The 21,826-nt window shown below is 44.2% G+C and overlaps 1 protein-coding gene and 1 long non-coding RNA gene across 3 annotated transcripts in view; one reads left to right on the top strand and one right to left on the bottom strand.

Annotated features, from left to right (window-relative positions):
- The first annotated feature begins 4,136 nt into the window (after positions 1-4,136).
- On the top strand, positions 4,137-19,607 carry RNF122 (ring finger protein 122). 2 transcript variants are annotated; one of them, XM_001381773.5, is made up of 6 exons: positions 4,137-4,693; positions 11,566-11,722; positions 15,408-15,453; positions 16,542-16,583; positions 17,643-17,725; positions 18,339-19,607. In XM_001381773.5, exons 1-6 carry the CDS (start codon positions 4,684-4,686, stop codon positions 18,451-18,453), a joined length of 453 nt encoding a protein of 150 aa, XP_001381810.3. In that variant the 5' UTR covers positions 4,137-4,683; the 3' UTR covers positions 18,454-19,607. The 2 variants fall into 2 exon arrangements, with proteins under 2 accessions (XP_001381810.3, XP_007476385.1); XM_007476323.3 differs by having other exon boundaries at positions 4,191-4,693; positions 17,646-17,725.
- The window catches only part of LOC103098950 (uncharacterized), an 18,677-nt gene continuing 13,673 nt past the window's right edge, over positions 16,823-21,826 (bottom strand). Inside the window, exons 2-3 of the long non-coding RNA XR_008915542.1 lie at positions 18,116-18,151; positions 16,823-17,346 (exon numbers count right to left, since the gene is read on the bottom strand). This is a non-coding gene — a long non-coding RNA (uncharacterized LOC103098950). The remainder of the gene's footprint in view (positions 17,347-18,115; positions 18,152-21,826) is intronic.

The following is a 21,826-nucleotide window of genomic DNA, read 5'->3' as shown; positions in this document are numbered from 1 at the left end:
CCTTTGTGTACAGGAAGTAGTAATGACAGGAAGTCAGTGGACTCCTGGAAAATGCAGTTTTTAGGGTAACAGATTTCCAATTAGACAATATATAAATCAAACAATCAGCAAACATTTACTAAATGTCTCTTTAATTTGTGACACATTGTTCTGGGCTCTGGGAAAACAGAGTGAAATAATTCTTACCCTCAAGGAGCCTATATTCTACTGGGATATATGTAAGCCAATTGTACATGCATACATGTACACATGAATATATCTGGAACTTATATAAAGTAAATACAAAACACACATACATAAGTACATTCAAAACTTATACAAAGTCAATATAAAGCCATTTCGGGGGAGATTCCTCTTCCTGGGGAGCCGTCCTTCATTTTAAAGAGTGTGTGATATCACAACTTGCACGTGAATTGGATTGAAGTAAGGCAGAGTCACACAAAGTCTTCAATCTCTCTCTCTCTCCCAGAATTATTGAAGTCCAGGGGCAAGACCAAAGTCAGGATGCCCAGCAACAGCCCAGGCTTCAGTGGATGACTGTCGAGTCTTCAATGTCTGCCCAAGCTCTAAGTGTTCCACAGTGCCTGCTTCAGCTGTCTTCATGGCTGTTGGAACAACTTTTTTCTCATGCCCTATTCCACCATCCGCCTAGACAGTTTTACCATGGTTTGGCCTCTGCATGTGCTTTGGCTTCTTGGGGCCACAGTGAGAGTTGGGTAAAAGGTGAACACCAGGTAAAAGGTAGATGACAAAACCCTATCTGCCCCAGGGCGGATGAGTTAAATCCCCTTGTAGAAAGTAGTCAAACATTAGGTTGGCAGGCAGCAAGGAACTTTAAGAGACTGGGTTGAAAAAGGAGTGCATTCCCGACAGAGAGGACAGACAATGCAAAAGTGTGGTGACTTGAAAGGGAGTGCTATGTACATGCATGAGGAACAGTAAAAAGGCCAGTTTGTCTGGATTGGAGAGTTTTTGAAAACTAGTATTGTGAAATAAGGCTAGAAAGATAGGCTGGAGCCAAGTTGTGACAAGCTTTAAATGCCAATCAAAGGAGTTTGTATTTTATCAGAGGGGTAAAGGGAAGCTATTGGAGCAGGAAAATAACATGGTTAGACAAGAACTTCAGGAATTTTATAATTAAACAAAATATTTTTATTAAAAATTCCTGGAGGCAGGTAGGTAGATAGCTCAGAGGGTTGAGAAACAGGCCTAGAGAAAAAGGTCCTGGGTTCAAATATGACCTCAGACACTTCCAAGCTTTGTGACCCTGGGCAAGTCACTTAACCCCCATTACCTCACCCTTACTTGTTCTTCTGCCTTGGTCCCAATACACAGTATTGATTCTAAGAAGTAAGGGTTTAAAAAATATATATATTTGTAACCTTGAGAAGGGCAGCTAGAGAGTAAAGTTGATAGACTGCCAGGCCTGGAGTCAGGAAGACTACTCTTTCTGAGTTCAAATTTGGCTTCAGACACTTAGTAGCTAAGTGACCCTGGACAAGTCACTTAACTCTATGCCTCAGTTTGCTTATCTGTAAAATGAACTAGAGAAGGAAATGGCAAACTACTCCAGTATCTTTACCAAGAAATCCTTAAATATAGTCACACACTGCCAGACACAACTGAAACAATAGAACAACCTTGGAAAGGTCACTCCCTTCTGTGAGCCTTAGTTTCCTTACCTGAAAATGAGAAGCTTGGATGAAATTTTCTCTAAGCTCCAAGTTCTACTTTCCAATGACCTCATGTTATCATTATGCCCTAGATTCAGTGGGCACTCAATGAATGTTTAAAGTCATTGGATGTTAGAGCTGTAAAGAAACTTAGACCTAGATGTTAACTTGCTGCTAAAGAATAAATCAGGAAGAGTTCATATAATAAAGTGTTAAACAGAAAGAGAAGAAAAGAATGAGGGAGGGTAATACAACTAGTAGTAGTGCCTGAGACCTGATTTAAACCCAGGTTTCCTAATTCAAGTCTCTCCCCACTCCAATCCACTGTCTATTCAATTACCAAAAAGATTTTTTCTAAAATGTAGGTTAGAACATATAACCCTCTTTTCCCTTTACTTGACTTATCTCCAGTGGCTTTCTATTATTTCCAGGATCAAATATGAAGACCCATTTGGCCTTTAAAGCTCTTTATAATCTGGCCCTTTCCCATCTTTCAAGGTTTCTTAGACCTTATTTCCCTCCCAACACTCTGAAGTATGTTGGCCTACTGGCAGTTCTTTGAATCTGTCACTTGATCAGATTCCATGACTTTGCACTGTCTGGCTCCCAGGCCCCCTTCCCTTCCAGCCCTCAGTTTCTCTGGCTTCCTTTAAGATTCAACCTGGATCCCACTTTCTCTGTAGAAGGCTTTCCCCTGTACCTCCAGCTCCTAATGCCTTCCCCTTTCAGATCACCTTATGTGTATCTAGTTGTTTAGATGTTGACTCTTTCATTTGAACGTTTGCTCCTTAAGGGCAAAGACTATTTTTTTCCTTTTTTTTTAAGTGTTCCTCTGGCTTAGCCTGCCAGGCTCAATAATAAGAATTTAATATATAAAACTTGTTTTCCATTCTATGAGGGATTGAAATAAAATGGTCAAAAACAATCCCTGTCCTTAATGAGATAACATTCTAAATGAGGAAGACAATACATATAGGAAAATAGTCCAACCAGAAAAGACACTTTTGTTTGAAAAGTTACAAGAATGATTAATATAGCCATAGGGAAGCAGATTGGCACACCTTATAGTAACAATGGAAGTATTGATTTGATTATGGTTCTAGGAATCCTAATCCTTCCTCCATATTAGATCATGCTGGACCATAGATTTAGAACTTGATGAAACTTTACAAGCCCCTCATTTTACAGATTTCTTAGCACAGTCTACTACGCCCCCCCCCCCCACCTCCATTGAAAACCCACTCCCTCATCAACTGCACTTTTTGGAATTCCTAATTCCCTTCAAGTTCTTACAAAAAAGTCTTTACCGATGCCTGAAGTTGTTAGCTCCCTTCTTTCCTGAAAGGAGTTTGCATTTATTGTGAGCATATGTATGTATGTATTTAATTAGCTAAGTATATGTGTCATACTTCCCCTCACAAGAAGAATGTGAGCTTTTTTCAGGCAGAGAATGTCCTTTTTGTTTTTATTTATTCCTAGTGCCCAGTCCCCCGGATGCAATAGGTGGTTTTTTGTTTTTTTGTTTTTTAACCCTTACCTTCAGTCTTAGAATCAATACTGTGTATTGGTTCCAAGGCCGAAGAGCAGTAAGGAATAGGCAATGGGGGTTAAGTGACTTGCCCTGGGTCACACAGCTAGGAAGTGCCTGAGGTCATATTTGAACTCTGGACCTCCATTCTCTGGGCCTGGTTCTTTATCCACTGAGCCACCTAACTGCCCCCATTACAATAGGTGTTTTAAAAAATGCTTTTGAAATCTGAATCGAATGTTTATTCAAAAGCTAGTGTGCTTTCTTTTATACCACATTGTCTCTAAATTTTGTATCTCCCTCTCCAAATCTTAGCACAATGCTCTGGACACAGTAGGTGCTTTAAAACGCTGAACTAATGAATGGTATTCAATGAGTAAAGAGATTGATAATATGTTGGGGGAGAAATGGAGAAAAGTTGCCTCTTTTTTTTAATAGAAAATACAAGAGTAATTTTACCCCATCTCCAACCCCTTTCTCTTCCACTTACGTCTCCCTAAATATGAAAACCCCAACTATGACTAGCGTAGTGTATACTGGGTCCCATCAATACGCTTAGTCCAGTACAGAAAGACAGTCGTATCGTCCCAGCTCCAAGATTAAGCAAGTCTAGAAGCAATCCAGCCTCCGAACCCATCCAAAAAGCTTAGCAGAGAGCTATAGAAATACTAAACAGTAACAGATCTCCAGGCGGAAAACAATGTGGCATTAATTGTTTGTGCTTTTCAAGGTCCCTGCCTGAGACCATCCCCCCTCTCGACTCCTCCTACCAGCCTCTCTCGGCAGCTGGCTTCCCTTTAAACTTGAGTTTCCCAGATGCCAAGAGAAGGTAAAAGAGGGAGGGGGTGGAGGGAAGCAAACTGTGACTCCCCCTAAGAAACTAGAATCCGCCCGCAAATAGAAGCTGGGGGTAGGGGGGAGATAGGGTCCGATTGGCTGAAAGGGAATATGACGAACGGAAGGGGGCGGAGATTTCCCGGAGTGAACGGGGAGGGGAGAGCGAGGAGGAGTGGGAGGGGAAAGTAAACCCGGTTCAGCTTCTGATCCAGTGCATCAGTGCCCCCTGAGAGTGGGACAGGATCCCAGGGACTGAGGTTCTGGGCCCGGCCTCTTTCCTTGCTCTTGCTGGCTGGCCGCACGAAGTGCTCGCCAGCTGGACGCCCCCTCCCCCTCTTCTGTCTCGCTGCCACCCCCACTCCGGCTGCAGTCCAGCTCTTACATTTCAACTATTGGGTTTAGCTCTTGGGGACTTTTTTGTGTTTGTATATTTCTTCCTCTGTCTTCTTTGTTACTCCGAAAAGCCTTCCCGGCTGGAGGGAGGGACGTCCCGATTCTCATGGAAGGCAGCTGCCGCTAAGCACCCCCTCCTCAGCCCGGAAAGTACTCGAGGAAAAAAAAAAATAGGCTCTCCCTACTCCCCGCTCCGACCCATTGCCTGCTTTCTCTCCGCTGTAGCCAGCTGCTACAGCTTGGGCTTCATTGATGCTTAACGGTGAGTAGCCAGGGGTGCACTTCGGGTTGAACGGGAAAGCGCCGCAAGCCACCCATTTGCAGAGAATGCGAAGGGGGTTAGAGGGATTTAAGATTAAATTCGCGGTTCTCCTGGGTGTCCCTCTTCCTTCTTCTCCCCCCCCCCCCCCAATCTGGGCTAAGTTTTCTGGAGGAAGATAAGGGATAGATATACTCCCTGCAAGACGAACCCTCTCTGTTCACCAGCCCTTGGGCTCGGGGGACACCCCTGGCTTCCTTGAGGTCTATGAGAAGGTCTGAGCCCATTTCTGCCTAAAATGTGAGCCTGAGTGGAAGGTCTGGAACCCGAAGAGAGCCCTGGCTTTGTTTCCCAGCTTCCCTCCCCAGCCCCCTTCCCCCTGCCTTTGTGCTCTCCAACTGTCCTTTGTTGTGGTTGTCGGGAGAGTTAAATCCAAGCATGGGCTGGGATTCTTCCTAGAGGGAGCTCAAGTTCTTGGCAAGAAACTTTGCTGGCAATTTAAAATATGTACACCATACATATGTTGCTGAAGGGAAGGCTCTCTCCCCTTTCTTTGTTGAAGTATCTTTGATACTCTGTTTCCTGCCTGGGATATCTAGAGAAGATGCCCACCTACGATTGTTTGAGCTTCTCGGGAGAATATGGCATTTCAGGAGTTTGCCTCAAGCAGATCAAGGATGGTTTCTGCGTTGCCTTCTGGATGGAGCCCCCAGTTTAGGACCCAGGGCCAAAGTAATTTTTTCCTGGCTTCTTTGCTCCCCCTGAGATCATTTATTTCAGCCTCTGTGAGAGTCACCAAGTTCCTTACAGCTAAAGTTTTGTTTTGTTTTAACTTAGAAGGCACTGTGAGAACTAGGGTTGTCTTTTTGATAGGAAAGCAGCAGCTTTCTTAGCACAACAGTATAAACGGCTGTAATAAAAGTAACAGTTTGTAACAGTGACAGTTTTGTATAGTGCTTGAGGTTTATAAAGCCTTTTAAATATGTTATCTCATTTCATCTTTCCAATAACTCTGAGGTGGATGCTATTACCCTCATTTTGCAGATGAGGAAATTGAGGCTAACAGGTTTAGGAACTTGCTCAGTCACACAATTAATGATTCTGAACCTGGATTTGAATTTGGGCCTTTTTCCAAGTCTAATACTCTATTCATTCACTGTCCCACCTACCAGATACTTGGAAGACTGTGGTTAAAAACCAACAGATTTCCATTCTTTCAAGTATAGCTGACTGAGTGGCTAGCAGAGAATATTTTCTTAGGCTCCTGCCAGATCTTGGATTAATGATTTCAATAAGGTTTTGTTTTAAGGCTGGGATGAGGGAATGGTGTCTGTGTGCCTTCTCCATTCTTCTCCCCCACACTCCAATCCCCATCTCATAAAATTAAGCAAACTGTGATGGCAGGATGGAACAACACTAGATCCTGCCCAGAAATCCAGACTAAAGAAGATCAGCCTTGATCAGCTTCCCTTGGTTCCTTTTTTGGCTTTCATGACCTCATCCCCTCTTGCTCCACCTCAGGGAGATGGGACATTGTAGATCTCTACACTCCCACTAGGAAAGCCCCTCTGAGTAGTTGGAGATTCAGTAGAAGAAAGCTGCTGGGAAATATATCAACTCTATTATAATCCTGCTCTTTTGGCTTCCTTTCTTAAGCTCTTAGCCTGATTTCCCTCTGAGGGTTCCAACTCCCAAGGGCTCACTTCTTGAACTTTTCAGTTCTTAAAATGACCAAGGGAACCAGCTCCCTGGATGTCAGAATGAGGTAACTGATCTTGTCTTGTATAAAACATCTGGGGCCCTCTACTTCCTGTTCTTTGGGCCCTGAAGAACAAAGTGTTCCTGGAAAATAAGCTTCAAGTCAGAAAATATTAAGCACCTACTGAATGCAGAAGAGAAGATACAAAGATTGGAGGGGCTGGGGGTAGAAACCATTAGCCCTCCACTTAAGAACCTACCACCAAAGGGTCCAGGTAGAAGAAAATATAGACCCTTGTGTCCTCTAGGAATTTACAGATGAATATGCCACTAAGGACAATACTGGTTTGAATGTGCTCAACGATTGAAGCCAATACAAAATTTGAAAAGGGAAACTTTTAATTGTGGAATCCCAGAAGGCTTTCTAAAGACATGAGCAGGCTCCTGAAGGAAGAGATATAGCTGACTACCTACCTTTTTTCATTCCCTTAAACCTCAGCCTTAAGGAAAACTCACTTCTGAACTATAAGGATGGACTGAGGCACTTTGGGCCAATGAGTTTGTAGTCTACTCCCAGGAGAAAGCATTAACAAACCACTGTCCATGGTCCAAAAGAGGTATGTGGAGAAGAAAACAAGATCTTCACCTTAACTTTGTAAGTTTCTGAAGATAATATGATTCAGCTTACAAAGTAGACAAAGGAGAAGAAAGTGGTAGGGGGCTACAAAAAGGGGCTTAAGTTCTCTGAGGTCTTTTTTCCCCAAAATGATGTGTCAGTTCCATTTTCTGCCTATCCCCGCTTCCTCCCAAACCTACCTTTGCTATCTCTCTAAAGGTACATACATCCAGAGTGCCAAAATTTTAATCCTTGACAATGGAAATGAAGGCTTTTATTATCTATGTGTCCTTGGGCAAGCCACTTAACCTCCTTTGGGCCTCAATTTCTTCATCTATAAAATGAAAAAAGAGAGTTGAATTATATGGTCTCTGGAGTCCCTTCCATCTTTAAAACTATACGGTCTCTGTTTACTCCAGTTTGGCCAATCTCCTCTGCTTCTACTGAATGAGAGTAGAATTTGTGTCAGCCTTAGGCACTGGTTAGTAGTGTGTAGTTATTATCAAAGAGACCTTATCCTTTTGTTTATACGTTTTAAGTTAACCTCATCATTGCAAGAACTCTGAACAGTGTTATACAGCAAGATAAGTCCATTGTACCAAGGTTTCTGATAAAAGCTTCCCCCAACTTCTGCCAAGTATAGATGCAGAAAGATGAAGTAGAATCAACAACTTCTCATAAAGTAAGTTCTAGCAGGTCACTTTTCCTGGAATATTCCTTCAACCATTCCATCAAGAAGCATTTATATGCCAGACAGTCTGCTAGGTGCTAGAGTTAGTGGAAAATAGACAAAGCAAAAAAAAACAAAAAACAACAACAACAACCTGAGAACTTGTCATCTAATCTTTGTATTTCCAATATATATGCTTGTTTTTCCATATGTGCCATCATAGTCAAATATTAGCTCCTTAAATGCAGGGACTTTTATTTCTGTTGCAGCCCAATGACATATTAGGTATAGAGCTAGTCCTGGAATCAAAAAAATCTGCGTTTGAGACCTGTGTCTGATATGTGACCATGAGATAGTTACTGCAGAGCCCCAGCTAATTCTTACAGAATATAAGTTGAGGACCAATTACCAATCTGTGGCCAAGGGAGTTCCTGCCCTAGAAGTTTTGGTCATTGATTTCATAAGTCTGAACTTTGGCACCCCATACCCATCTTCAAAAAAACCCAAACCTACAGTGTTTGGCATATAGGAACTTTGATTTAGAACTGGAAGGAACCTTAGAAAATAGTGAACATGCACACACACATTAGTTTTACAGATGAAGAAACTGAGGCACAGAAAGATTAAGTGACTTGCCCTGGGTCATGGAGCTAGTAAGTATCTTAAATGGAATTTGAACTCAGGTCTTCCTCATGCCAGCTGCAGTGCTCAGTCTAGTATATCTTTGTTCAGTCGTGTCTGGTTCTTTGTGAACCCATTTGGAGTTTTCTTGGCAAAGATACCTGAGTAGTTTGCCATTTCCTTCTCCAACCCATTTTACAGATAAGGAAATTGAGGCAGAGTTAAATAACTTGCCAAAAATCACACAGTTCATAAGTGCCCAATTTGTCCTTGGGAAGATGAGTCTTTCTGAGGGAAGTTCTCTTTAAAGAACCCTAAAAGTCCTTTAATTCTGATCTGACAAGAATAAATGTGCTGAAATAATCAGTGGGTGATTGGAGCGCTTTTAAATTTACAAATAGATTTCCTCATAACAATCTTGTGAGGTGGATAATATATTATCTCCATTTTACAGATGAAACTGAGCAGTTCAAATCAGGTTGAAGGTAACTGACAGACCTCAAACTCATTGGTGAGTTAGTGGGGTGTCTACCCCAGGCATAGGAAGCCTTCACCCAGGAGAAGGAGTAGATGAGAACAATTTGTTCCAGTGACCCTGAAATTGGTGAAAATGCCACTGTGGAGTGCTTGGAGCTTGGTTAGACATCCAAGAAGCCAGTTATCTACTACCATTTCCAGTCGTCCTGACTTTTGTCTTGCCACTGAACTTCAGTGACTCTGGAAAAGAAAGTGAGGCTGATGACTTTGCCAACTCTGCCCAATTTAAATTCAATTTGTGCTCAAGTCAAAAGGCATCACCAGTGATATCATTTTGTTCCTCTGGGTACAAGAGAAATCAACAAACCAGTAGAGGATGACTCTACAGCCCAGACACTTAATAAATGCTTATTGAATTAAGTATAATTGCCTCCCCAGATAGGAATTTGCAGTTTTCCCACCTTTCCTCACTTCTAAGAGCTACCCTTACCTCTTCCTCAGTCTCCCACCTGGCTGTATGATGTGTTGGGATGAGTGAGGAAAGACTTACCAAATTGTGATTGGGGATGTGTGGAGAGAGGTTAGTACAAATCAAAATCAGGAGATGGTCATGAGTTAAGCCAAATAGCAATGACTTCACTTTCATCATACATATTTCCTCAGTAGCTTGGTGTGTAACCCTGGATGAGCCTATGAATGATCTGGAATGGGTTACCTAACCAGCCTTGGGTTTCCTTTTTACCCTCACCTGGCTGGCAGTGTCTCCCTATGATCCTGCCTGGAAGCTGTGAGATGAGCTGGAGGCAAGCTCTCTTTAACCCTGAAAGTCCTTTAATTCTGATCTGATAAAGATAAATGTGCTAAAATAAAATGACTGATGGGTCACTGGAGCACTTTTAGATTTACAAATAGATTTCCTCATAACAATCTTGTGAGGTAGATAATGTATTATCTCCATTTTATGGATTAAACTGAGCAGCCCAAGGAGATGATCTAACTTGTCTGCAGTAATACAGATAGTTTTTTTTTATTTACCCATCGTCATATGATTAATTCAAGAGCCAAGCCTTGGACCCAAGGCTCCTGACCAAGGCCAATATAAACAATGCAAGAAAAAACTCCCTGGCTTCCTTCAAGTTCCAACTAATGCCTCACTTTCTACAAGAAGCCTTTCCTGACCCTTCTCAATGCTAGTGCCTTCCCTCTGTGATTATTTCCAGTGTATCCAGTACATTTCTTGCTTATACATAGTTGTCTGCATGGTGTCTTCTCTTCTTAGAGGAGGCTAGGTGACTCAGTGAATTGAATTTGGGGCCTGAAAGACCTGAGTTCAAATCCAACCCCACACACTTAATAGTAGTATTCCCCTTGCAAAGTTATTTAACCTCTGTCTACCTCAGTTTCCTCACTTATATAATAATAGCAACTGCCTTCCAAGATTATTGGTTTTTGTTTTTGTTTTTTTAAAGCCTCACCTTCCATCTTAGAATCAATATGAGGTATTTGTACTAAGGCAGAAGCGTGGTAAGGACTAGGCAATGGGGGTTAATAACTTGCCCAGGGTCACAAAGCTAGGAAGGGTCTGAGGCCAGATTTGAACCTAGGACCTCCAATCTCTGGGCCTAACTCTCAATTCACTGAGCTACCCAGCTTAGTAGTAGACACTTAATAAATTTTCGTTTCTTTTCTTTCTCATTAAACTGTAAGTTCCTATAGAGCAAGGACTGTCTTTTGTGTTTCTTTTCCCCCAGTATTTAATATGGTATTTGTCATATAGTAGGCTTGTCATAAATGCTGATTGTCTAACTAATAGTAGGGGTTTATCCAAAAGTAAAAATGGGCTCCCTTGGGAGGTTGTGGGTTCCCCTACCTTGGGCATCTTTGAGCTCGGCTGAATGACTGCTTTGGGACATGTTGTAGGGCATATTCTTTCTGGTTGTGAATTGGACTAGATCAAGGGTTCTTCACTTTTTGTTGTCATGAACTGTTTGACAAATCGGTGAATCCTCTGGACCCCTTCCCAGAATAATATTCATTGCCTCTATTCACAACTGAAAGAAATGCTAAATTGCAGTTTAGTTGTTAATGTATTTTTTCCCATCTAAGCTCATGGACTTCTGGAAATCTATGCCCAGACCTGTCCACAAACCCCACTTTAAGAACCTTAGACTAGGTGGTTCACCACTAGGGTGGACTAGATCCCTTCCAACTCAGATCTTTTTTATTTCATATCTCGTGTACTTCTATTATACCATCAACTCCTAAGAAAGTGAAGTCCAAGCCATCTATTGAGTCTGTTCGTTGTTGAATTGTTTTCTGTCATGTCAAACTCTCTGGGATCCCATTTTCTTGGCAAAGGTATTGGAATGGTTTGCCATTTCCTTCTCCAAATTGTTTCACAGATGAGGAAACTGAGGCAAACAAGGCTCAGTGTCTGCTAGGAGCACATAAGTAGTGTCTGAGGTGAGATTTGAACTAAAGTCCTCCTGACGCTGGGTCCAGGCATCCTATCCACATTGTCACCTAGCTGCGCTGCATCCACCAAGTCAAATAGCTTCAAAATCTTTTTCTAATCAGCCTTTGGCTGGACCAGTTAGCTAAGAGAACAGTCTAATAATAACAACAGCTAATATTTAGGTAGGTTTGCCAAGTATTTTACGTATTTCTTCTCTCCTTTGATCCTGACTGGAGTTTCTCCTGCCAAAGGGACCCCTGACGTCTATGATGCTATTTGTTCGAGCTAAGGTGTTCTCTAAGGTCCAACTATGACACGATTTCATCCCCTTTTTCCAGGATGTGCCTGCGGCCTGGGACTGATCTACAACAACAGGTCGTGCACAATGCCCCCCATCAGTTTCCAGGACCTTCCCCTCAACATCTACATGGTCATCTTTGGCACAGGCATCTTTGTCTTTGTGCTCAGCCTCATCTTCTGTTGCTACTTTATCAGGTGAGTGAAGGAGAGAACAGGAGAGGGCAGTTTCATCCAAGGGACTGGGGGGCCCCTGTTGAATATTCAAGGACTCAGGTTATCAGCAGGCACTCCCCTGATGCTAAGGTTTAGCCCATTCTGTTATCTATGGCTCTCCTCTTGCTCTATTTACCTGGGGCTCTCACGTTATTCCAGGGAGTACAGGAGGTCATATCACAGCTGGTCTACTTCCTATTTCTTGGTTTATTATTCTAGGGGGACCAGACCCTGGCTTGTTGTAATAATGTTAGTTACACCTCCACAAATACCCTCTCCCTTTCTTCTCCCTCCCCCCATTCCCTCAGAGGGTGACAGGAGGCAGATGGGCATTAGTCACACCAACAGTACCTCCCCCTGGACTCCTGGGAAATCCCTTCCCTTTCACCATTGGTCCAGGGGCTAATTTTAGCAGGAAGATGTCTGGGGAGCAGCTTGTTTATTCTTCCTTCTGAGCTCTTACTTTTTGAAAGAAAAACTGAAAATACCACTTGTTCCCTATTGCTCTGGGAGCCAGGAGAGCACATGAGGTTGTCAGGACCCACCACGCCCCAGGAATCCCTTTTCACTGGGCCAAAGGATTGTAGGCAGGGACCCCAACTGGTTTCTCAAAGAGTTGGAAGTCAGAAATCAGGTGGGGATGGAAATCAGAACAAAACATGTTTGCCGCCCTGCTAGGATCTAAGCCTTTCTTTACTTAGATGCTCCAGAGAAGTCTTGGGCACCAAAAAAAGCAGTGAGATGAAAACTGCTGAAGAAGGGATTCAGGATTTAGGGTAGTTAGGAAGTAGTGGCAAGACCAGTGGAGTTCGTATCAGAGGATCTTGGTTTGAATTCCAGTTCTGATACTCATTAGCTTTCTGACATTTTGGAAAATCATTGAATTTCCCTAGGCCACTTTGTTCATCTCTATATTGAGAGGTTTGACCTAAGTGATCACTAAGGTCCCTTCTGGCCTTAAATCCCAAGGAACTTTGATTGCTAAGTCAGATGGAAGAAGCTGCTGAGAAAGGTACCTAAGTCACTGTCCTAACCCTCCAGGGAGAAAGGAAGTATCCTTGGCGCTTATAATAACTGGCCCCAGACCTGACATTATTCCTTTGCCTTTCCTTTAACTTGTAACTCTTCAGATAGAATTCCAGTCCCCAAGCCTGGAATTCTCTAGTTTAGGGTTTCTTCAGGCAAGATCATGAAATCATAGAGCTAGAAGGAACCTTGGAAATAATTTAGTCTGGCCCCTCTCAAAATACAGAGGAAGAAAATTGTCCAGAGGAAAATGGACTTGCCCTGGGTCACAGGACCTGTTAAGCACCAGAACCAGGACAACAATCCAGGTCAAGCCAGTGGTTTCTTTTTTCCTCTTGTACTATTTATTTGAGCCCAGTCATTTGGGAGGATGAGACTGAAGAAGGAAAAATAAAGAATAACATCTGTTTTACTTCGTCACAAGTGGCCCTTTTTCTGTTCTAACCCACAGTTTATTTCCATAGAAAAAAGAAAGGAACCCCCTGCCCACTGCTGCCTCCCAACTAGGAGCACTATCATCCTAAGGAAAGTCCCCAGAGAGAGACAGGCTAGAGAAATACCACAGATGATTTATTTATCATGGGGCCCAGTGGACTCTGAAAACCAATTCTATTGGTGCTCCTCTCTCACACCCCTACCCCCACCCTGAGCTACGCTAGAGAAGGAGGTGGCCAGTGCAGTATCCTGGAAAGTCAAGACACTTGTGTTTTAGACCTAGCTCTGCCAGTAGCTGAATGTGAGAGCCTGAGAACCATACTTCCGCTCTGGGCCTCAGTCTGCTAAGTGAGGGCTTTGGACCAGAAGATTACTAAAGTAGTGTGGTGGCATGGTAGGGGAACGAGGGCTGGATTTGGTCTCAAGCCCTGAATTCAAATCTTGTCTATGGTAATACAGACTTACTATGGTAATGTCATTAAATACAAGTCATTTAATCTTCTTGGGCCTTGGTTTCTTCAACTGTAAAATGAGGAATTTGATCAATGATTTTTGAGGTCCCTTCTGGCTTTGGATTTTTGATGCCCGGGGGCCTTTTTTTAATACTCTAAATCTATCATCTTCTTTCCCTTTTCCTTTCCCTCTCATGAGGCAGTAGAATAGCTAGTTTGGGTAGAAGGTGGGCTTGAAGGGCCCAAGAGCACCCAAATGGCCATAGGCGGGTCTGTGACTGAGGGCTGGCATGAACAATGCACAGAAGACAGCCTAGGGGAGCCATGTGTCGCTGGCATTTGTCTTCACCATTTACTGCTTTGGCTAAAGGTAAAAGAACAGCTGAATAGCCACAGGATGCCCAAACCTGCCCAGTCCTCAGTGGCATTAATACCACCTGTCCCTGGAGCAGCAACCTTCCCAAATGTTCATCCCTGCATGCCTGACAGTCTAGCTGTCACTGGTTTGGGGTGGTTCTGGGGTCTATGTGTGAGACAGACAGACAGAAGAATGGAGGGGCAGACAGAAGGGAAGAAGAGATGAGAAGAGGGAGGGAGAGACTAGAGGAGAAACAGAGAGGCAGAGATGGAGAGATTGTGTTTATGTGTACAAATGTGGTATTTTCTGTGTGTGTGTGTGTGTATGTATATGTGAAAGAGAGTGTGTGGGGTACTTTCTGTGTTTCTATGTCTATATATAGAAAGAGACCCAGGCATAGAAGCCACTTCCTTCCCAGCCTTCTCAGTTTCCTTCTCAGCCAAAATGGGACCATGACCGCCTACCCCCAAACCGATGAGCTCATCAGCACACAACTAGGAGCATTTCCCTGGTTCCCATCTTCCTTGTCTCTCCCTGGCTCATTCTTCTGGCTTCCCTGAGGGCCTGCTTGCCTCTGTTCCCCAGGCAGGATGAGGGGGACATCAAGGCAGGAAGTGGCAGGAAAGGGACGATTATGGGGGGTGGGGGGCTGGCCTTATTGTTTCTGTGGGAGGAGAGGAGCCTGCTGACTGTATTTTTAAATGGCCCCATTGAAACCAGAGGGTATTTTTAGATGCCTTGCTCATCCGACAGCTGAGAGGGCCACCTGCCCAAAGCTGTTGGCACTACATTCCCAGTTTTGTGCCCTGTTGCCCTTGTTCATCCTGTCCTTCCCCCTCCCCGTCCCCTAGATGAACTCTTCCCAGAGTGGAGACTGTTTCCTTCCATTCCAGCCAGCAAGCCACTCCATAACTCACCCACCCTCATTCTGAGAGGTAGGACTTAGCCGTTCTCCCCTAGTGGCAGCAGAGAGTGAGGGCAAGAGGGGCGGTCCCAGTTGCCGTGAGTCCAAGCTTCCAAGGAGCAAAGGACAAATGAGTAATGGTCGAGCCAGGCCTCCAACCCTAGGACTGGGATTCTAACGGGCTACCCACACTCAGGGCTTCCCACAGCCTTTGTGATGGACTGGTGGACATTGGTGGGGCTACCCGCAGTCTGATCTCACTTTCCATCCTTCCCAGCTTTGGCTGGCAGAGTGGGTTTTGCCATGCCTTCTGCCATCTTCCCTTTTTCACTTCTGACTTGTCAGTTTCCCCCTTATCCCTGCCCTGGACCTTTTCAACTGTCTGAGTAGTTGTGGGAGTTGAAAGCTGGCTCTGTGTCCCTAGTAATCACCAGATAATACCTGCTAGATAACCTAGTAACTCTCTTCCTCCCCATCTCTTTCTTCCCCCAGCAAACTCAGGCACCAGGCACAGAGTGAACGGTACGGATATAAAGAGGTAATACTGGACTTTTTACAAACAAAGCCTTTGCCCCCTATCACTTTGGATTGGTAGATTGATACCCAAAGTGCATGTAAAAGATGGTGGAGGGATGGATGGAGGACTTGATACCAATGACCTATTTTCTTAACAAAATTCTTAAAGGGAGAAACTTTACCCTCTTTGTTTTTCCCACTCATTGGGTTTAAGCAGATATAAAAATATGATTTTTTTTAAAGGCTCTGGAGGCAAATTACTAGGATCCAAATCCTGCCTTTGATGCTTACAACTTGTGTGACTGTGGGCAGGTCACTTGACCTCCCTAGTCCTCAGTTTCTTCATCTGTAAAATAAAATAAAATAAGAGGCCTCTGACAGTCTTTCCAGAATTTGGTCCATAATTGTATGTATATAAAAACTCAATCTCCACAGTCTGTCACCCAGCAAGAAAGAGGCTTGCTCTTAGGCACCTTCAATCTACACTGGAGATGAAGTTCCCTTTGAACCATTTTCACCTTCCTTGGACAGGAGGACCCAAAGACATTATATTGATGAGAGGAAGAGGCAGTGGGATTGTACTGTCCAGGAGTGTGTAGCTACTTTCCTAGGACGACCTTCCTCACCAGTGTCTTCATGGAACCCTGGGACTTCATCATCAACAAGCATTTATGCAGCCCCTTGCTATGGGTTCAGGCACTGTGTGAAGTGCTTGGAATACAATGAAAGGCAAACAGAGTCCCTCAAAGAGCTCATATTCTAACGGAAAGGCAGCAGCCAAACAACTGTGTACCTACAAGACATAGAATGTAAAGGGGAGAGAACCTCAGAGGGGAACAGAATTGGGAAAGGCCATTTGCAGTGGGTAAGATCTGAGCTGATTCTCAGCCAGAAGGCAGAAATGGGATGGCAGGATATTCCGTGCCGGGGAGGCAGCCAGTGAGAAAGCCAGGTTTGGAGGATGGAATGTCATACTCAAAGAACGGCATGGAGGCCAGTATCACTGGATAGCACTCAGGGAAAAGTAAAATGTCAGGCGACTGGAAAAGGAGACAGTTATGATGAGTTTTAAAAGCAGATCTAACAGTCCTTTTCTTCTCTTCCTTTCAGGTGGTACTGAAAGGTGATGCCAAGAAGTTACATTTATATGGGGTGAGTGCATCAGGGAAGGGGAAGGACAGTGCTTATTTTTTTTTTTAGAACCCTTATCTTCTGTCTCAGAACCAATACAAAGTATTGATTCCAAGGCAGAAGAGTAGTAAAGACTGGGCACTGGAGTTAAGTGGCTTGCCCAGAGTCACACAGCTTGAAAATATCTGAGGCCAGAACTGAACCCAGGACCTCCCATCTCCTGACCTGGCTCTGTATCCACTGAGCTACTTAGCTATCCCCAACATGACAATTCTTGCTCCTTCCACTACCCTTTTCCTCAGACCAACCCTTCTCCCTATCTGATCCCTTATCTTGGATATCTCCCCTTTCTACATCCTCCTTCCCCTGCCCGGACCCCTGGTCCCTGAACCCATTTCTGTCACACCAAGAAAACTGTAAGCCAAGTTATTCCCAGAACTAAGTTTTACAGATACACACATACAATTGACTCCAATTTACTGTTTCCAAATCAATGCATCTGTTTTATCCACTTTCAGTCACCCTGAAGAAGTTCATAGTTTGCCAAAACATTCTCTTTTGACCATTTTTTCCCCTCGGAGGGTGGGTGATGGGAGAAGAAAGATGAATGATGTGTGTGTCTATAAACAATAGACACACAGAGTTCTTCAGGGAGTGGGAGGTGTTAGGAGACAGATGGCTGAACAGACAGGACTTCCCCTTACCCCAGTCTCCCTTCCTGCTATGTTCTGTTTTGTGCTAGCAGTGAGCAAATATTTTTCTCCCTGGGCCTCAGTTTCCTCACCTGTACAATGAGAGGGTTAGGTTAAATGGTGCTCAGGGTCTCTTCAACCTACGATCCTAAGCTCCCAGATAAGTCCTAAGCTACTTTCCCCAAGCCTGAGACTGCTGCCTCCCCAGCCTATCTGGCTGGCCTCTGTCCCCAGGCTCTCCAGGGTAAGTCCAGGAGTTCCTAGCAAAGGCAAAATGAAGATGGTCAAAGGTGGGGAGGCAGGGGGTGAGGAATAAGCTATCTAAGTTTGCTAATTTGGGCGGAGTAGAATCTTACACCTCACATTCTCCTCTCCTCTCTGTCCACAGCAGACTTGTGCCGTCTGCCTGGAAGACTTCAAGGGGAAAGATGAGCTTGGTGTGCTCCCTTGTCAACACGCTTTCCACAGGAAGTGAGTCATCCCCGTGGGGCCTCTGGTGTGTGGTGGGGGGACTGCCTATTCAGCCAGGAGAGCCACGGTGCTTCCCAAACACTCCCCTCTCTCCACCCCACTGAGACGGAGGATGGAAGACAATGAAGCAACCTGTTTCTCCTACAGTGCTCTTGGCCCTGCCTCCAGCAGGCCCATGCCTAGTCTGGGAACACTGCCATGCCAGGCAGCCCTAACAGCAGGGAGGGACCAGGAGGACCAGGGCTAGTGTTCTGGTACATCCATAGTGTTGTGACTTTGAGTCAAAAGATGTAGGTTCAAATCCTAGCTCTGCTGCTTACTACGTAACCCTCAGCAAGTCAAATAAATATTTGCATTCTGGGTAATAGGTATAATCCAGGAACTACTTACTTCAAAGATCCCTTGTGGGGAAAGTACTTTGGAAACCTTAAAAGACAAAAGAAATGTTCATAAATAACAATAATTAATGCTATTTTGCTGGGTCTTTTGCAGAACAATGCTGGAAGGCTGGGCCAGGTAGTGAGGAGGGTGATAATAGAAAAGAGGCATGTTGGGGTGAGCTTAGAAGTCCCTAAGCTAAGCAGTAAAAGAATCCTGTGTCCTCTCCTTGCAGGTGTCTGGTGAAGTGGCTGGAAGTCCGTTGTGTCTGTCCCATGTGCAATAAACCCATCTCTGGCCCCCCTGAGGCTACTCAGAGCATTGGCACCCTCCTGGATGAACTGGTCTGAAAACCGTCTTTTCTCCAGGACTCAGACACCTAAATGCCAAGTGCCTGCCTGGTCCACTGTTAAACTGCATGGCCTCCAGTGTGACAGGTGCCCCTTGGGGGCTGACCCTTCACCTGGAAAGTAAAGGGGCAAGCTGGTCCTTGCCCTTCCTTAAGAGGAGGCAAAGTCCAGAGTCTCCTTCTTCTCCCTTCCTCCTCGAGCACTCTTGACATCTCCTCTGTTTCTCTACCTTGTTGGTATCACTCAGAGTTCAGAGCTGCTGGGTTGTGATGCCAGATCTTCTGCTTTGTTCTTTGCTATAGAGGAATTAGGCATCTTCTGATACAATGAAAGGTTTGGGTCTGAGCAAAAAGGACCAGGCACTATCAGGAAAATCAAATCCCATTACACTTCAGGGTGGCCAGGACTGGGCAAATCACTTACCCCATCCAGGCAGGCATTTCTTAATTAGACCCTCCTCCCTTTCCCTTGATACGCATAGAGAAGGAGAGCAGAAGCAAGGAATGGGAGGAAGGGATCAGAGGCAGTCCCTGCCATTAGTAATTCTTCTCCCCTCTTCCCCCACCTGCCTTCAAGTAGGTGTCTCTATGGAAGAAGGGACAGAAGGAGTGAGGCCCGGTGGGGAGTGGGGAGTGGGGAGTAACAGGGAGTTCTGCCTGTGGCAGAGACAGTGGAGGACCAATAGGCCACCTCCCTTCTTTTTTTTTAAAAGCTATTGTTTACATTGGACCTTCAGAAACAGCAGCTGGCTGGCTGAACTGACAAAGCGTGGGAGCAAGCATCCTGCCCAGAGTTGGGATCTGTGGTGCCACCAGTTTCTTAACTTGCCCTTTCCCATTTCCCTTAGCTACTCCTAGCATACATACCCCTTCCCACCCTCCAGGGTCCTGAAGGGTTTGGGGCATCTCCCAACAGAAGATGCATTCCTTACAATCAGAGTGATTCCCAGGGAACGGATGAAAGTCAAGGTTTCCTGAAAGGGAAGGGGGGGGGGGGTGCCAAGGATGGAGGAATCTGGGAGCTGTGGTGGGACCAGATGCCCTCCTTCCCTCTTTTGTAAATAGTATTTTTATACCTTAGTCTCCTTACAGTCTCAGGCTTTGTATATGGGACACTGGAAGGGTGTATGTAAAAAAATAAAGAAATAAAGCAAATTGTCCAACTCTGCTGTTACTGTACAGATGGTCAGATCCCATTGGGAGGAGCCAGAATTTTAGCTCCTCTGATGATAATTAAGGAAAAACAAAAGCTCCCCCTCACCTTAGAACTGCCTTTAGAAAAGAAATTCTGCTATCCAAGCAGAGTCACCTATGTACACTGGATGAGACTAAAATCCAATAAGAATTCATAGTTGTGAAAGACATATACATATATATATATATGTACACATATATATATATATATTGCCTTGTCTTAGATAAAAACATTGAATTTGAAAGGTAGAAAAACCGAGTGAATTCTGCTTCAATGACTTACTGCAATTAAGTCAGCCAGAGGGATCCCATTGGCGGCAACTAATTCTTCCTGTATTTACTGCGACAGCTTCCAGGAGAAGGCTCTCCATAAGGAGCATGTCCATACCATGCATTGGAAGATAAAATTAAAAATCCCAAACAAAGGCTACACTACTGTGGGTAGTAAACTCACCTACTTGATGAAGAACTCTCCTTTGTTAACTCCCTGAATTCACATTTAGTAAGCATCCATTCTCTGTACTAGGGGAGATCCAAATAAGATCTAGTCCCCTTCTCTCACTAAGCTCCTAGTCTAGAAGGAAGATACACATAGATAAATAAAACTCTAAGCTATACATGTCTTTTTTTCTTTGGGGCCAGAGAAGTACTGGAGACAGCTCAAATAGACACAGGAAAAACAATTGTTAAATTTCTAGTGAGAAAAGGAAACTAGGTAGCTTTGGATAGACAGCCCAGTCCTAGAGACAGGAAGTTATGGATTCAAATCTTGCCTCAGATACTTACTAACTATGTGACCTTGGGCAAGTCATTTAACCTCCACTGCCTAGCTCTTACTGCTCTTCTGCCTTGGAACTAATACACAGTATTGAGTCTAAGATGAAAGGTAAAGGTTTGTTGTTGTTTTTAATAAATTTCCAACAAGAGCATTTACAGGGGACAGCTAGGTGGCTCAGTGGATTGAGGGCCAGGTCCAGAGATGGGAGGTCCTGGGTTCAAATCTGGCCTCAGATACTCCCTAGCTGAGTGACCCTGGGCAAGTCACTTAACACCCATTGCTTAGCCCTTGCTTCTGCCTTCGAACCAATAGACAGCATTGATTCTAAGTCGGAAGCTAAGGGTTTAAAAAAAGACAGCATTTACACATCTGAAATCAGCAAATAGTATAAATCAGAATTTGAGTTGAAGTTTTTATTGATTATATAGACTGAAGAAATGACAGAAAAACTATTAACAATGCAGATTATACATAAAACTTTTGTAGGTCCATTTTTTTTTTTTAAGGAAAGCTGATTGTTAAACTTTTTTTTTTAAACCCTTACCTTCCTTCTTGGAGTCAATACTATGTATTGGCTCCAAGGCAGAGAGTGGTAAGGGCTAGGCAATGGGAATTAAGTGACTTGCCCAGGGTCACACAGCTGGGAAGTGTGTGAGGCCAGATTTGAACCTAGGACCTCCCGTCTCTAGGCCTGGTTCTCAATCCACTGAGCTACCCAGCTGCCCCCAATTGTTAAACTTTTACCAGCACTGTGCTATCTGGGACAGAGGTATGATTTCCTTTGTGCTGGCAATACTGTGGGTAGAAATTCCCCTCACTTTCCCCAATACAGAAATTTCCCTCTACTTCATACTGATCTGCAGCTCATTTGTAACTTAGAGTCTGATAACTGAGAGGCTTACTTTGGCTCACACGGCTAGTGTTTGTCAAAAGCAGAGCTGGAGGGAAGATCTTTGTGACTCCAAAGTCCTCCCTGTAGCCTCCAAACCATGCTGCTTATTTGCACGGGCATTAGAGATGGAGAGGGGAAAAAAGAGTTCTGTGAAGTTCAAGAGAGAAATGGATCCAGAAGATGGGTGCTTCCATGATGTAGGTAGGAATTCAAGTAACCAGAGGAAGGGAGAGAAGAGAGAGCAGGAATGAACACAGGAAGAGAGATCTGAACTTCAGGTGCTTCAGGATAGGAATGGGGTACAGATGGGAGACCAAGCAGAGTCCAATTGAACTGGAGCACTGCATACACAGAGGACTCTAGTATGAAACAAGAAAGGAAACAGAAGGTTTGGTTTCAGAGAAACCTGAGAAGACTTTTATACACCAAATGCTGAGTGAAATGAGCAGAACCAGGAAAACAATGTACACAATGAGAGCAACATTGTAAAGACACACTCAAACTTAAAAC

The sequence above is a fragment of the Monodelphis domestica genome, chromosome 1 (assembly GCF_027887165.1).
Source record: "Monodelphis domestica isolate mMonDom1 chromosome 1, mMonDom1.pri, whole genome shotgun sequence".
NCBI classification, from domain to species: domain Eukaryota; kingdom Metazoa; phylum Chordata; class Mammalia; order Didelphimorphia; family Didelphidae; genus Monodelphis; species Monodelphis domestica.
This window is presented reverse-complemented; position numbering and strand designations above follow the sequence as displayed.

Excerpts from the sequence above, each read along its gene's own strand:
- RNF122 (XM_001381773.5), top strand. Across the intron at positions 15,454-16,541 it reads AACGGTACGGATATAAAGAG|GTGGTACTGAAAGGTGATGC; the intron begins GTAATACTGGAC and ends TCTTCCTTTCAG. Across the intron at positions 16,584-17,642 it reads AGAAGTTACATTTATATGGG|CAGACTTGTGCCGTCTGCCT; the intron begins GTGAGTGCATCA and ends CTCTGTCCACAG.